A 17534-nucleotide genomic window follows, 5' to 3' on the forward strand; every position below is an offset into this window, starting at 1 on the left:
TTATCGGTGCAGGAAACCGTACAGTATTCAGTGAGTGGTCCTCTCTGTGGTGTTTCTCTAGCTATAAGACTTTATACTCCGCTGCCTCAGTACTGTGGATGGCAGTAGAGCAGAGCAGGAATAATAGGCCTTCCTGTTCCAGATCAATGAAGAATAACATTTCAACTGCAAGAACTAAAGAGAGCAAATTGCAAGAACAGCGGAATTACACGCCATATTAAACTGAACCATCTGGAACTTACTTTTCAGGTACAGTAACTAAGTCATACAGGGAAACAATAAAGCTGTTGTTCATTAAATAACCCCTTGAACCACGCTGGGAACTGTATAACAACGTTAAGGTGAGATCTCCATAGAATGTGTGATGTAGTAACTGTTGTATCTATTGTTGCCAAATGATTATTTCATATAGCCAACAAAGTCATGGTCACAACATCTGCATTTGATAGATCTTTTCAACAAGCCACATCAGGGAGAGGCAACAGAAAGTATGTTTGTATATGATTAGTGACAGTGGCTGTACACACTGAAACAAGGTGACAGTGGCTGTACACACTGAAACAAGGTGACAGTGACTGCCTGTTGATAGAGGCTCAACACTCGCTCCTGAATGAAAACCAAAATGTTGAAGCACAGCACTATCCTGCACTGACAGACAAAGATACATCTCACTTAATCTCCCATTCCATGTTCCTATGAAGCAGTGTGAAATTTGTCTGCATCCTGTCACTCCCTGCTTGCCAGACTTTTATTTATTTAACTAGGCATGTCAGTTCAGAACAAATTCTTATTTACAATGATGGCCTACCCCGGCCAAACCCAAACCCGGACGATGCTGGGCCAATTGTGCGCCGCCCTATGACCCTCCCAATCATGGCCGGTTGTGATACAGCCTGGAATCGCACCAGGGTCTGTAGTGAACCCTCTAGCACTGAGATGCAGTGCCTTAGACTACTGCGCCACTCAGAGCAGACACTCTGATGTCAGTGTAATATGATGAGGGGCTCATTTATTCTAGAGAGAAACCCCCAACATGACTGAAGACTTGAGGAAAGGTGAGGGGGCAAGGACAGACAGCCGAGTCCAAACTGAATTATACAGCTGGAGGAATCTTAAACAATTATTACCCCTGGTGACCATTATTACCCCAGCTAATCAGAAGGCCAGGCAGCTGCTAATTCCTGTGTCTGACAGAGGTGCTTTTGGGATGAGAGGGAGAGAGAGGGAGGGCCAGCAGGACATCTCTTTGTAGTTACCTCCCACCAGCCACTCTAATTAGACACAAAGACAGGGAGGAGGGGATACAGAGGAGGGGAAAGCCCCGATCCTCTGGCCCCACCAACAGACGCTGGGGAACAACTGACTTGGGAGTTCATTATGGGTGTGACACAGGACAGCCTCAAACTGGTTTGCCCATCACGCAAAATAACAGATGGAGTGAGCGGGGCAGACATACACTACCGTACATGCATTTCATCTTGGACCATGACGAAGACATAAACTTGCAAAAAAAACCTGTGAGGAGTAAACAACGTTGAGTAATCTAAACCAGCATCAGCATGTACGAGAGGAGTGACAAACCACAACAAGACTGCTGGGGTAAACATTTAGAGAGAGTAAGAGTTTGTATGTTCATCGGGTGTAATGGAATGCTGTTTGGTACAATAAAGAGGGATGATTGGTTGAGAGACTGTAAATGGGAAACAAGTCTGGTGGAATTTATTCTATAAATTGGACTGACATTCATTAGGGACTAGTGAGGTGCAAAATCAGACGCACCACAGAAACCACAGCCTATGGAGGAACTACAACACAGAGGGATTTCAATGTATGACCCCGATTAAAGTTACAAAGAGTAAGCCATCCTTGGAACATATGAACTAAAAGGGCATATTCATAGACTTCAAGCAAATCTGTCCTGGTTAGGTACGAAACATGTTGTCAAATGAAATGATTTCCCTGAGTTTTTTTACTCACTTTGGCAGCAAAAACAAAAGGCTTTAGTCCATCTGATAAATAATATATTACTCCTTCTGAACTCACAATACGGCCGGTATTCAATAGAGCCTATTCATATTACCTGCTCTTGAATGGGTAATATTCTGGTCAACGCAAGTCTGCCTATTCATTTATTGTAGTAAAATCCTTCAAGGATAGAAGCAAATAATTGTAGTTATGGTATTATTTAGTTATGGTAAAAGGATAAAAATAACTTTTGATCAGTCATGGAAATAAAAGTGCTGAAAACTATTTTGCTCCCTATTTAAAAAGTAGATAGAAAACAAGCTATGAAGGAAAAATACTGGAATTCTTGTGCAGGTACAGCAAACTAGCGCAAAAAATATTGTGATATTGTAAAAAAAAAATTATATGATATACAATCAAAAAAATATCCCGATATGTAATTGTTTTGCTTTTTTCCCGCCCCCGGCACATGAAAAAAAAACTATTAATGAATACATTTGAATGCTTAATGTGAGCCCCGGACCAGACTATCGTGGGATAATAATAAGTTTCCTGACACACTTGTCCATCATGTCAGTTTAGTTCTCCTAGTCTCTGACAAGTTCCTTAGATCTACTTTCTCAAATGTTTGTTTATGGACACACTTAACACTCCCAATCTAAGCCAAGGGAAACAAAGAAAACCCTCCCCAAGTGGGTGAGGAATTGAGAAAATTATGATTTTCATCTACAGGACCACTATACTAGTCTAAGGTGAGAATTGCATTCAGTGTGCAGGAATCAAATATATACAGTTGAAGTCAGAAGTTTAAATGTATTTGGCTAAGGTGTATGTAAACTCAGTTTTTCACAATTCCTGACTTTTAATCCTAGTAAAAAAATCATCATTTTATTTGAAGAATGTGAAATGTCAGAATAATAGTAGAGAGAATGATTTATTACAGCTTTTACTTCTTTCATCACATTCCCAGTGGGTCAGAAGTTTACATACACTCAATTAGTATTTGGTAGCATTGCCTTTAAATTGTTTAACTCGGGTCAAACCTTTTGGGGAGCCTTTCACAAGCTTCCCACAATAAGTTGGGTGAATTTTGGCCCATTCCTCCTGACAGAGTCAGGTTTGTAGGCATCCTTGCTCGCACACACCTTTTCAGTTCTGCCCAAACATTTTCTATAGGATTGAGGTCAGTGCTTTGTGATGGCTACTCCAATACCTTGACTTTGTTGTCCTTAAGCCATTTTGCCACAACTTTGGAAGTACAGTGCCTTGCGAAAGTATTCGGCCCCCTTGAACTTTGCGACCTTTTGCCACATTTCACATTTTTTTGTGCCACATTTTTTTGTGAGGAATCAACAACAAGTGGGACACAATCATGATGTGGAACGACATTTATTGGATATTTCAAACTTTTTTAACAAATCAAAAACTGAAAAATTGGGCAGGCAAAATTATTCAGCCCCTTTACTTTCAGTGCAGCAAACTCTCTCCAGAAGTTCAGTGAGGATCTCTGAATGATCCAATGTTGACCTAAATGACTAATGATGATAAATACAATCCACCTGTGTGTAATCAAGTCTCCGTATAAATGCACCTGCACTGTGATAGTCTCAGAGGTCCGTTAAAAGCGCAGAGAGCATCATGAAGAACAAGGAACACACCAGGCAGGTCCGAGATACTGTTGTGAAGAAGTTTAAAGCCAGATTTGGATACAAAAAGATTTCCCAAGCTTTAAACATCCCAAGGAGCACTGTGCAAGCGATAATATTGAAATGGAAGGAGTATCAGACCACTGCAAATCTACCAAGACCTGGCCGTCCCTCTAAACTTTCAGCTCATACAAGGAGAAGACTGATCAGAGATGCAGCCAAGAGGCCCATGATCACTCTGAATGAACTGCAGAGATCTACAGCTGAGGTGGGAGACTCTGTCCATAGGACAACAATCAGTCGTATATTGCACAAATCTGGCCTTTATGGAAGAGTGGCAAGAAGAAAGCCATTTCTTAAAGATATCCATAAAAAGTGTCATTTAAAGTTTGCCACAAGCCACCTGGGAGACACACCAAACATGTGGAAGAAGGTGCTCTGGTCAGATGAAACCAAAATTTAACTTTTTGGCAACAATGCAAAACGTTATGTTTGGCGTAAAAGCAACACAGCTAAAAGCAACACAGCTCATCACCCTGAACACACCATCCCCACTGTCAAACATGGTGGTGGCAGCATCATGGTTTGGGCCTTTCTTCAGCAGGGATAGGGAAGATGGTTAAAATTGATGGGAAGATGGATGGAGCCAAATACAGGACCATTCTGGAAGAAAACCTGATGGAGTCTGCAAAAGACCTGAGACTGGGACGGAGATTTGTCTTCCAACAAGACAATGATCCAAAACATAAAGCAAAATCTACAATGGAATGGTTCAAAAATAAACATATCCAGGTGTTAGAATGGCCAAGTCAAAGTCCAGACCTGAATCCAATCAGGAATATGTGGAAAGAACTGAAAACTGTTGTTCACAAATGCTCTCCATCCAAACTCACTGAGCTTGAGCTGTTTTGCAAGGAGGAATGGGAAAAAATGTCAGTCTCTCGATGTGCAAAACTGATAGAGACATACCCCAAGCGACTTACAGCTGTAATCGCAGCAAAAGGTGGCGCTACAAAGTATTAACATAAGGGGGCTGAATAATTTTGCACGCCCAATTTTTCAGTTTTTGATTTGTTAAAAAAGTTTGAAATATCCAATAAATATCGTTCCAATTCTTGATTGTGTCCCACTTGTTGTTGATTCTTCACAAAAAAATACAGTTTTATATCTTTATGTTTGAAGCCTGAAATGTGGCAAAAGGTCGCAAAGTTCAAGGGGGGCGAATACTTTCGCAAGGCACTGTATGCTTGGGGTCATTGTCCATTTGGAAGACCCATTTGCAACCAAGCTTTAACTTCCTGACTGATGTCTTGAGATGTTTCTTAAATATAGCCACATCATTTCCCTGCCTCATGAAGCCATCTATTTTGTGAAGTGCACCAGTCCCTCCTGCAGCAAAGCACCCCCACAACATGATGCTGCCACCCCTGTGCTTCACGGTTGGGGTGGTGTACTTCGGGTTGCAAGCCTCCCCCTTTATCCTCCAAACATAACAATGGTCATTATGGCCAAACAGTTATATTTTTGTTGTTTCATCAGACCAGAGGACATTTCTCCAAAAAGTATGATCTTTGTCCCCATGTGCAGTTGCAAACTGTGGTCTGGCTTTTTCATTGCGGTTTTGGAGCAGAGGCTTATTCCTTGCTGAGCAGCCTTTCAGGTTATGTCGATATAGGACTCGTTTTACAGTGGATATAGATACTTTTGTGCATGTTTCCTCCAGCATCTTCACAAAATCCTTTGCTGTTGTTCTGGGATTGATTTGCACTTTTCGCACCAAAGTACGTTCATCTGTAGGACAGAATGCGTCTCCTTCCTGAGAGGTATGACGGCTGCGTGGTCCCATGGTGTTTATACTTGCGTGCCATTGTTTGTACAGATGAACGTGGTACCTCCAGGCGTTTGGAAAATGCTCCCAAGGATGAACCAGACTTGTGGAGGTCTACACTTTTTCTTCTGAGGTCTTTGCTGATTTCTTTTGATTTTCCCATGATGTCAACAAAGAGGCACTGAGTTTGAAGGTAGGCCTTGAAATACATCCACAGGTACACCTCCAATTGACTCAAATGATGTCAATTAGCCGATCAGAAGCTTATAAAGCAATGACATCCTTTTCTGGAATTTTCAATGCTGTTTTAAGTCATCATAGTGTATGTAAACTTCTGACCCACTGGAATGGTGATAGTGAATTATAAGTGAAATTATCTGTCTGTAAACAATTGTTGGAAAAAGTACTTGTCTTGCACAAAGTAGATGTCCTAACCAACTTGCCATAACTATAGTTTTTTAACAAGAAATTTGTGGAGTGGTTGAAAAATGAGTTTTAATGACTCCAAGTGTATGTATGTAAACTTCCAACTTCAACTGTATATACTACCATTCAAAAGTTGAGTCACTTAGAAATGTCCTTGTTTTTATAAGTAAATATATTTTTTGGTCCAGTAAAATAACATAAAATTGATCAGAAATACAGTGTAGACATTGTTAATGTTGTAAATTACTATTGTAGCTGGAAACGGCTGATTTTTTATGGACCATCTACATGGGTGTACAAAGGCCCATTATCAGCAACCATCACTCCTGTGTTTCAGTGATACGTTGTTAGCTAATCCAAGTTTATTATTTTAAAATGCTAATTGATCATTAGAAAACCTTTTTGCAATTATGTTAGCACATATGAATACTGTTGTACTGATTAAAGAAGCAATAAAACTGGCATTCTTTAGACTAGTTGAGTATCTGGAGCATCAGCATTTGTGGGTTCGATTACAGGCTCAAAACATCCAGAAACAAAAGACCTTTCTTCTGATATTCATCAGTCTATTCTTGTTCTTACAAATGAAGGCAATTCCATGCGAGAAATTGCCAAAAACTGAAGATCTCGTAAAACGCTGTGTACTTCTCCCTTCACAGAACAGCTCAAACTGGCTTTAACACAGGAGTGATGGTTGCTGATAATGGGCCTCTGTACACCTATGTAGATGTTCCATTTTTTTAAAAATCAGCCGTTTCCAGCTTCAATAGTAGTTTACAACATTAACAATGTCTACACTGTATTTAAGATCAATTTGATGTTATTTTAAATGGACAAAAAATGTGCTTTTCTTTCAAAAACAAGGACATTTCTAAGTAACACTAAACTTTTGAACGGTAGTGTATATATTTTTTTATCTTTATTTAACTAGGCAAGTCAGTTAAGATCAAAATCTTATTAACAATGATGGCCTACCCCGGCCAAACCCGGACGACGCTGGGCCAGTTGTGTGCCACCCTATGGGACTCCAAATCACGGCCGGATGTGATACAGCCTGGATTCGAACCAAGGAATGAAGTGATGCCTCTTGCACTGAGATGCAGTGCCTTAGACCGCTGCACCACTCAGGAACCTGGGCCTTTCACAAAATCTGGACACAGCTGATATTGGCTGCATCCATCAACTTTAGGCAGGCTCCTTCAGGCCCCATATTGTTGTTACTCTGCTACTCCATTCCCCCACCTCCACATCCCAGGTAGAACCAGTCACTGGTTGGCTACAAAGGGGAGCCCAACCAGCCCATAACAGCTGGCAAATGAAAATGTAAATACAGTCTCCATTCTCAGAGTGCAGTGTTTCTGACAGTCCCTCAAGTGTCATAAACGCTGTCCATCTCAGGCCAGCCTTTATTTGAAAGCAGTGAGAAACATTTGGGCCAGTGTGTAAATATGTGAGCTCATTACCAAGGTAAGAGAGGAGAAAGTTAAGAAATTATACTGGAGAAAAATGATAGAGGAAAAGCTCTCCACTCCCCAACAAAAATATCTATTTTGACACAAAATAAACCATTAGTGGTCACAGAGGGAGAGGCGTGCTGGGGTCGGAGACTAGACCCAGCCCAGAGAGCAGCAGCAAGGGGGGTGGTTAGCCTGACTAAGACTGCCTTGGAGGGGGGAGTGTTGGGTGTTGTCTAAGGAATTAGCAGAGAAAGTGGAGACTGAATCAGATATCGTAGAGAAAAACAAAATCTCTAGGTGAGTCAATTACACACGAGAGATGCTTGTTAGGTCAAATAATCTAAACGGTCCCGACTCAGGGGGCAGACACCCATGCTGACGGAGACTATATTTATTTGACTTTGTCCAGGGATTAGAGGAGGAAGTGCCTCCCAGGCTGGTTCACAGGCTGGCCCCCATGTCCCACCCCACCCCCCTCAGTCCAGGCCTCACTCTGCTCTGGGCTGGGCTAACGGGGGAGTTTAACAGCCATACTGAATGAAGTCTAGATTAAGCTCTTCCACGCCTCTACACAACCAAAACTAATGCAGAGTAAGGCTTTCCTCAATTGTTTTAATGCTCTAGAAATATGTGAAGAGATTTAACCACACGGTAAAGCCCAAACAGAGTTGGCTGACCTACCAATACCAGTGTTGAATGGAAGAGGGCTCTTGGCCCAGTGACCCGCGACCTCCCATAGGGAGAGTATGGAGCTGAGGGGAGGAGCCCCCCCTGTTAGCGACAGCTTGAACACCATCACACTGGACTCCTCCTCTCCAATTACACTGTGCTGCTGTGCTGTGCCACCCACCCTTGCCACTCTCTCCCTCTGGGGAAATTCAGTAATAGCCTCTCCACCCCTCCCCCTGTCAAGGACCAGACACCATCATCTCTCTATCCTCCCACCCTCCAAAATGCAGTGTGCTTTATGATACCTTGAACCGCATCTTGGCAGGAGAATGATGGCTTGTCACTCACTGTATGTTCAGCCCTTCACAAACACAGTGACAGGTGCTCCATTCATCCCCTTATTGATGAACATACACTGGGTGTGCTGTGGCTTCACTGTCAATAGAACGCAGTTCAACTCCTTAAAATGGCATCCAATGAAGCCTATCTTCTACAGTGGGTCTCTCTTATATTCCTAACATCGATTTAAGTCACCTGTTGTCATCAATGTCTGTCATTCATAGCTTTCTCGATAAGCATTTACTGTCAATGGTCCGCAAATGTTTTATTTTATTTATTTAAATGTTTTTCTGAATATTTCTAGCAACATAACACATTTAGAATAACATACCTACAGTAGAAGAGAAAATGTCTTTCTAATGAAGATGACTATTATTCAACTCCCTATATTGAGTAAATTACTCTGATTGGAGCCAAATACACCCACTGGAATATCTGACATAGGCTTTGAAAAAGCATCCATGAATAAATAGGCTACCAGTGTGATAACTGCAGCTGGATGCTGGTAAGCTTTCTTGACTTGGACATACATGGCTAACCTTTGTTTAACCAGCTACACAGCTGCTCTTAGCGAAAATGTGTGAGTTACCTTTCGAGCTTATCGACTATGTTAGAATTTACACTTCCTCTTCCAATTGTGATGTGGGAAGGTCAAAATAATAAAGAACCATCTAACAAATCTATTCATTTAAAAAGGTTAATTACTCCTTCTTGCCATTATCATTCAACTGATGATTTTGTAGATTTTTCTGCTAACGTATGATGAGGGTCCCTGGGTCGATGGTTTGCCTGTGAGCGGGTCCCTCGGCGAGAAAAAGCTGAAGACTCCTGCCTATATTCCATTGTAACTTGAGATCCTTTGGATTACATCTTCTAGGAAAACCTTATGTAATTGTATAAACCCACAAATACTTCTGAAGCATACAAATGTTTGCCTGTCCAGTGATGGGTAGCTCCTCTATTAGTAACATGTGGCCAATGATAACACATAGCTAATCTGGCCTGCATTACAAATAACCCCGGGCAAGGAGTTGGGGAGTAACTGATACTCTACACTAGGACTGAGAGACACACAGATAGAGCTGCAGCCAAACAGAACGCAGCTGAGAGAACTGCCCCCCTCCCTCCCTAACACGACTCCACACTCTGACTCTAAGCTCTGACAGAATGTCAGACAAGCAGACAAGGAGCAAGTCTCAGTAGTGTGTTTACAGCTAGGTGCTAGTGATGGACCTGTTTCTCCAGGATGCGGGAGATCTCTCCCAGGGTTCTATCCAGGCCTGACACCCTGGTGTTGGCCCACTGACCACTGTCCTGGCCCTGGAGCTGCTTGACCAAGTCCTTCACCAGACGCTGGAGCCTGGGGAGGAAGAGAGGGGGAGAGGTTAAGTCCTGTCATTCATCCATTTATTCATCCACGCATAATTATCATTGTATCACTATTCACTACAGTTAAATAGAAGAGATACAATGCATAAACGTGCAGTTGGGAACTTACTTGGCCTTGTATGGGGAGTCGGGGACTGTCTTTGCCTCCATTGCCGTCTCATACTCCTTTGCCCTACAGAGGAACAGAAGAACTCTTTGAATAAGAGGAAAAGAGAGTGCCCCAGCTTTCATAAAAAAATGCAGGGGAGGATGAAAAGTCTGAAGGAACAGAAAAAGGTCAGGTTAAGACTGAGTGTTTATTTTGCCTGTCAACTTTTCCCCCAGTAACTTGGCTCAAAATAAATTTGCATTAATTCTACAGGGGCATAGTGCCTCATTGCAACCTACTATTTTCATTCACAATGACATTCCACCCTCATCACTCTACAATGGCATATCACACTCTCTGTTCAACTGTATTGTTAAATAAATATGAATGGTATGCTTTAACTTGGGTAGCAAATACATCAGTGTTTTGAATCCTGTACATTCAGATTATGGAGGTCATCAGGGCTGTTCTCTGTGGCATTAGACCAGCAGACATGGCAAAGAAGACAGGCTCTACTAGTAGCACACAGAACATCTCGGTCCATCAGTCAGACAGTTAGCATCCCAGAGCAGATAAGAGCTATTATTGATCCCAGTAACAGACATAAGGTCTTACGGTCAGGAAGCAGCTGATAAACTAACAGATCCCAGAAGAGGACAGGTGGAGCTTCCCCAGAGGACCAGACGTATTTTGACAGAACAAGGCTAAAGTCATTAGCATCAGCTAGATAGATGAGATCATAAACACTGTCAATGTCGATCCAGCTCAGAATTAAACCCAGAAATAAAAGGTTGTGTAGTCCCAGCGAAGTCAAAAGCTTTAGGTAAACTGACTAGGGAGTTACCAATGTTTACTATTTCTAAGGTTAATTAGCAAACATCTATCCCTCAGAGAAATATCTCAAATGAGCAACAGTCAGAAATGTATGCTCCCATCATCTTGGTAAGCAGCTTCAGTGTAGATTTGGCCTTGTGGTTTAGGTAATTGTCCTGCTGAAAGGTGAATTTGTCTCCCAGTGTCAACCAGGTTTTCTTAAAGATTTGCCTGTTATTAGCTGTATACTTTTTATCCTAAAAAAAAAAAAAAATAAAATAAAAAAATATATAAAAAAAAGTCCTTGCAATGACAAGCATACCTATAACATGATGCAGCCACCACTATGCTTGGAAATATGAAGAGTGGTACTCTCTAACGTGTTGTTCGCAGTATTAATAAATGCCTTTTTGCAAACAGGGTGTTTTGGAACATTTATATTGTGTACAGGCTTCCTTCTTTTCACGGTGTCATTTAGGTTAATATTGTTGAGTAGCTACAATGATGTTGATCCATCCTCAGTTCTCTCATATCAACCATTAATCTGTTTTAAAATCGCCTCATGGTTTAATACCCGAGCAGTTTCGCTCCTCTCCGGCAACAGTGTTAGGAAGGACAACTATCTTCGTAGTGACTAGGAGTATTTACACACCATTCAAAGCCCAATTAATAACTTCACCATGCTCAAAGGGAGTTTTTTCTTTTCTTTATTTTTTAAACCAAATCGGTGCCCTTTTATGCAAAGGCATTAAAAAACGTCCCTGGTCTTTGTGGTTGAATCTGTGCTTGAAATTCACTACTCAATTGAGGGACTTAAAGATAATTGTATGCGTGGGGTAGTCATTCAAAAATCATGTTAACCAATATTTTTTAACACAGAATGAATCCATGCAATTTATGTGACTTTGCTAAGCACATTTTTACTCCTGAACTTATTTAGGCTAGCCATAACAAAGGGGTTGAATAGTTATTGACTTTACATTTCAGCTTTTCACTTTTAATTCATTGGTAAAAAATTGAAAAACATAATTCCATAATGGGGTATTGTGTATAGATCAGTTGCACAAAATCTAAATTTAATGAATGTTTTATTCAGGCTGTAACAACAAAAAGTGGAACAAGTAAAAGGGGTGTGAATACGTTCTGGAGGTGCTGTACGTCTGCTGCAGAGAAAAGAGAGAGCCTGGGAAAATGAGTTTCGATCAGTCAGGGAAATGTAAAAGTGAGGGAAAAAATGTTGGCTCCCCATTTTAAAAAGAAGATGGAGAACAAGCTATATGTTGAAAATTCCCAGAGTTTTGGTGCAGGTACAGCCGACTAGCGTCAGCAAACGATCTTCCCTTTTAAAATATAAATATATTATATACAGCGCCTTCGGAAAGTATTCAGACCCCTTGACTTTTCCACATTTTGTTACGTTACAGCCTTATTATAAAATTGGAAAAAATATATTAAAATCCATCAATCTACACACAATACCCAAATAATAACAAAGACAAATACGTTTTTTTAGAAATGTCTGCAAATGTGTTAAAACCTAAAAACTGAAACACCCTATTTACATAAGTATTCAGACCCTTTACTCAATACTTTGTTGAAACACCTTTGTCAGCGATTACAGCCTCGAGTCTTCTTGGCCATGACGCTACAAGCTTGGCACCTGTATTTGGAGAGTTTCTCCCATTATTTTCTGCAGAACCTCAAGATCTTTCTAGTTGGATGGGGAGCGTCGCTACACAGCTACTTTCAGAGATGCTCGATTGGGTTCAAGCCGGGCACTGGCTGGGCCACTCAAGGACATTCAGAGACTTGTCGCAAAGCCACTCCTGCGTTGACTTGGCTGTGTGCTTCAGGTCGTTGTCCTTTTGGAAGGTCAAACTTCATCCCAGTCTCAGGTTCTGAGCGCTCTGGAAGATATTTTCATCAAGGATCTCTCTGTACTTTGCTCCGTTCATCTTTCCCTTGATCCTGACTAGTCTCCCAGTCCCTGCCACTGAAATACATCCCCACAGCATGATGCTTCCACCACCATGCTTCACCGTAGGGATGGTGTCAGGTTTCCTCCAGACACGGCGCTTGACATTCAGGCTAAAGAGTTGGTTTCATCAGACCAGAGAGTCCTTTAGGTGGCTTTTAGCAAACTCCAAGCAGGCTGCCACGCGCCTTTTATTGAGGAATGGCTTCCATCTGGCCACTCTACCATAAGGTCTGTCAGTAAATGACAAGAGGAAAACTGCCCATGCACTAACACATTTTGAAATTGTACCTTGTGCATCCTACTATCACAATTCAATAGCATTACGTTTTGGAACACACCGTCCGCATTGACACCATTCTGGGTCCGGATCAGGACAGCGGTCCACCTGTTCTTCACTAACTTCTTCAGTTTATGGATAATGACAACCAGAAAATGGCCTGACCTGTATCCCATAATGTACCTGCATTCCATACAGAACCAGCCTAATAATGACTAGCCATCTTTAAAATTAGTATGCCCTTGCAAGGCTTGACAGTCATGCAAAATTTGCCAGTAGCACACCGGGCCAGTACCAACTGAAAGCCAAAGGCCCGAGTGAAAAGAATACTAGCCCGGGAAAGAGTATGATGCGCACAGCATTTAAATGTTATTTTTAATTTGTGGGCTGAGCAAGTAGCCCATAATGACCTACCCTCCATTCACAATCACATTTTAACTTGGCAATATCATATTTACATTGATTGTTTGGAGGGAAAAATAAAAACCTCTGCGTATCTCAAAAAGGGTGTCTTTTTATCTTTTGGTAAATTCAGTTATAGTTTCTAGTGTTTTCAGGTTTCCACTGTCAAAAATCACACTTTTTTATAAAAACACACACACACACAGACACTCAGACACAGACGCACTGTATCAAATGTCCTGTGATTGATACAAACCATGATATCATACTGCCAGGTAGACCTATTTTGCAGTCAACATTTAAATCGGGTGGGTTAAGAAATGTTCAACCAAAAACATGCACTGGCACCCTAGCGACCAATAAAACAAAAATGTGGTATCGTACTTCCAAGTCAAAGGGTAAAAACAAAATGGCAGTATTTTGGTCTCAATTTTGAAGCCTGGTATGGTTGGTATACAGGATTGTAGAGGGATACATTTTGAGGGCTTAATGGAAGGTAATTCGATCACACACACTGGGCTCTAGAGTAGACCGTCACTGTAGGTGAATGGGTACGTACATTCCCACACAAAGATTACAGGATTAACCGAGGATGTATGCATTTTCACAATGCTTTCACAAACTTAATATGAAATACTATTAGTACTGTCGTTTCCGAAAGTATGAAAAACAAATCTTGTTTAAAGAGAGAAAACACCATAAACTGCATTACCTGAGAGGCATTACCCTGAGATTTTCAAAGCCAAGGTCAGGGTGCTTAAACGCTGTATGTACTCTGAGTAAACCAACCAGCAAAACGGCTAGTTGGGTGACTGAGGTCCATCATTCTATCACATTATTTACCATGTCCTCAAAGACAACTGAATAAAAAAATGTTGCTGCCTCGCTTCCACCAGAAATTGAACTATACCTGGCCTGTTTGTCTGATATTACAATATTCATCTCTGACAGGTTTACACCCACCCATGTTAAACGGGGAGCAATTGCTGAGCCATTCATCATGATCCGCAGCAGGCGCGGCTAAATGGGCTGCGGCTATAAATATTAGTAAACTGCAATAAGGAAAATGCACAAATCTACAATGCAGAACTAATAATCAATTAATCAAGCTTCTTTATTCATCTGAACTGGCAGAGAGCCAATGATGTAAAAATATCTACCTATAACCAATTCAGTTTTAAACTGCTAAGTGTATATATACTGTTTGATGCTGTGTTCCTGTATATACTGCGCATTACGGATAGAAGCTAAACCGTCGGCTAAATCGTCGGAGTGGACTTCTACACTGTGCACCCAAATGGGACAGGTTGTTTAAACTAGAAGTAAGTTGGCTAGATGAGCATGAAATCTCTAGTGGCTTACCTTGGGCCTCATCTCACAGGAACATGGTGTGCATGTGTATATGGACCCCTCCAGCTCCTCCACTGGGTGAAATGAGTAAGGCTATGATCACCTCTCCAGCTTGCACACAGGGGTGTCTTTGTGTGCCCACCTCTTTCTGAGCTCCACTCACACACTACGGACTCTGTTCCCAGCCAAAGGAAACACACACAGTGGGCTACAGCCAAACAGCTTGCCCTACAGGAGCAGGTACACACTTCCAAATCCTTGTTTTAAAGTCCAGAACGCATCCTGACAAAATGACATGCTACTTACATGCCTTTTCAACAGCATATTTTCTTAAAAGAAAAGCAGCCCTATATGACTGAAGGAAAGACAGCCAAACCACAAACATTTGGGTTAAACTGTGTTCAGTAGTTTATGATGGGGAGTACAAGCCCGCCCCAGAGTCCAATGAAAACTTCTTGCATTTTACAGACACCCTGCCACGCTTCAATAAAACGGCTCATTTCCACCCAGCGGTGGAGTTGCTCACCTTTATGCTAGCAGGGGCTTTGTGTTATTTACTACCTCTGAAAGCCTTGTGCCATTGAGTGCTAGTCTCAGCAGGGCTCGGGTTGGGGCTGAGGCTGGAGAGAGGGCTGTGCCTGGGAGTGACAGTGAACAGGCAGATTATGTTGATGTTTTCTCAGCCCCAAGCCCTTCCATAAGAGAAGTAACAGCAGCAATACTAAATGATACATTTCACTGAATGCAAAGTACTATTATTTAAAAATGGTGGATAAAAAAAATACAAATAAATGTGACAGTAGTAATGTTAAGGGAGAACTGTGTTCAGTTAAAATGTTAGCGAGCACTGCTAAAAATAGACTTCATAGCAAACATGGATCCATCACAATGTGTCCTGGTAATAAAAGTGACTACAATACAGGACTGTGTGTGAGTAAGCGTTAAGGATGCAGCTCAGAGACGCATGTCATCTCTGGTGCTGCACCCCCCCCCCCAGGCCCCCACACTCCAACCTGCCCCGTGACAAATAGCTCATCCCACAACTTTTTCTCTACTCTGTCGTATCCCTCTCCCTTTCCTGCCCCCAAACCCCATCCTCCCTCCCTTGTTGTGACCGGCTACTAAACTGATTGAGCCCATGCCTGGGATCCGACACGGTGGCACGTTGCCTCCTATTTGTTGATTACTATTGATTTTCTTTGATACTTCATTTAAAAATCAATAGCACAGAGAAAGAAAAATAGGCATGGTTTACACATACTTTAACATACTATTGTACACCGAAGGAGGCTTCAGTTTTGGCAGCACCGTGGCAGCAATTAGGGGGAAAGCTCTTAACAGGTGAAAGTCTGGGCCCTCAGATCGATTCCCAGTTTTTCTCCTCAATCACAGAAAGTGGCCATAAATTTAACTCATCAGTATTATTCTTTGGACAGCTGTGATGCACATAACGTCTGCTCTCCATCTCCTTGTCACTCATAAAGCGCCTTCTCGCTGGAAACGAGAGAGGGGAAAGAGAGAGGGGACAGATGGATGCATCACCTGGAGTTCATGCGTGTGCGGAGCTTCTTTGCCTTCTTGCGTGCCTTCTGCCTCTCTTCTCCGTCCTTCACACTCTCAGAGGAGACAGTGTTGTCCATCACAATGTCCACTATGTACTTCTTTAAGGAAAGATGCTCCTGAAATGCATGAAAACATTTCATTATAATCTCATTAGCTCGTTCTGAAATCGAGATGGACACACAAGGAGTGAGAGGAAGAAAAAGGGTTCAACAGAAAAGTGCAAAAGTGTGACAATGAATTGGGCCTTATGGGACAGGAGTAATTATGTAGCGTCCCATATTCCCTTCCGTAGACATAACATCCAGCTACTGAGAGTCACCTGCTGTCAGCACCCACAAATATTTTCAATATAGCCTGCAGTCCCCTTTGTGAAGTCACCCATATCTCCACAAGGATATCATAGACTGGGTGGATAGTCTATCAAACTAAAGCAAGGATCTTCAAAGCTGTCGGCAGTTAAACTGAGAACACAAAACCTGTTCTAACATAATATACATGTAGCTAAATTATGTCCATATCACAATAAAAAATAAGCAGTTGAATCTAAGCCCAGGCAATCTGCTATAAGTAGAAGCTTATCCATTGAAATGGCAGATGTGTGTCCATTGTGTGGCATATACACCTCTGGGCAGAGCAATTGTATCCTGTCATTATCAGGGCATCTGCAACAATTGCTGTTCGTTTGAAGCCACATACCCATGGTATTGCTGAAGGGGAAAGAGGTGTCGCTTCCAGTCTAGTGTGCACCACACCAGGCCTGTCAGATCAGATCAAGCTGATATCTCCACCAGGAGACAGAGAGAGGTAATCCAATTTAAAAGAACATGATGTATGTGCAAGAAACCAATTACCCAATTATGTTGTCATCCAAAACTCTAGAGGATGGGATGGTCCCACAAGATAACCGTTTCCATTCAGCAGCCAGCGTGTGGCATGCCATTCCTTTTTGTCAAGTTTTGGCAGTGCACCTGCTGCTTGAATAGGGGTTTCAGATGAAACCCTTTAAAGACAGGTGTTGTCATCATAAGCACAACTAGCGAAGACCTACAGTTAACCAAGTGCTAAAGCGCTCAGCAATCCAGGAGTCATAATAGCAATCATAAACAGGACCGAGAATCAATTCTTATTCCTTTATTTGTTTGACTTATTGATTTGTGACCAACCTGATCAATCAGAGGAAGGTTCAGGGTGATTAGAAAGTATCTCTTCTAAGATAAGTAGAGATACAGGCCTAACAGGAATACAATGTGACGTGGCAGGTGAATCAATGATAGCATGATTTTAAAAGGATTGAAGGGAAAAATAAACATCTAGGGTATTTACTGATGGGAAACATCACGTGAA

The 17534-nt window shown here is 41.8% G+C and overlaps 1 protein-coding gene across 2 annotated transcripts in view; it reads right to left on the reverse strand.

The window, feature by feature from the left end:
• The window catches only part of LOC124001109 (S phase cyclin A-associated protein in the endoplasmic reticulum-like), a 102062-nt gene that overhangs the window by 47026 nt on the left and 37502 nt on the right, over nt 1-17534 (reverse strand). For both annotated transcript variants that reach the window (XM_046307682.1, XM_046307673.1), the window contains 3 exons: nt 16170-16306; nt 9829-9891; nt 9564-9690 (listed from right to left, as the gene is read on the reverse strand). In XM_046307682.1, the coding sequence (XP_046163638.1) occupies nt 9564-9690; nt 9829-9891; nt 16170-16306 (327 nt within the window). The remainder of the gene's footprint in view (nt 1-9563; nt 9691-9828; nt 9892-16169; nt 16307-17534) is intronic.

Source organism: Oncorhynchus gorbuscha, linkage group LG02 (genome assembly GCF_021184085.1).
Source record: "Oncorhynchus gorbuscha isolate QuinsamMale2020 ecotype Even-year linkage group LG02, OgorEven_v1.0, whole genome shotgun sequence".
Classification (NCBI taxonomy): domain Eukaryota; kingdom Metazoa; phylum Chordata; class Actinopteri; order Salmoniformes; family Salmonidae; genus Oncorhynchus; species Oncorhynchus gorbuscha.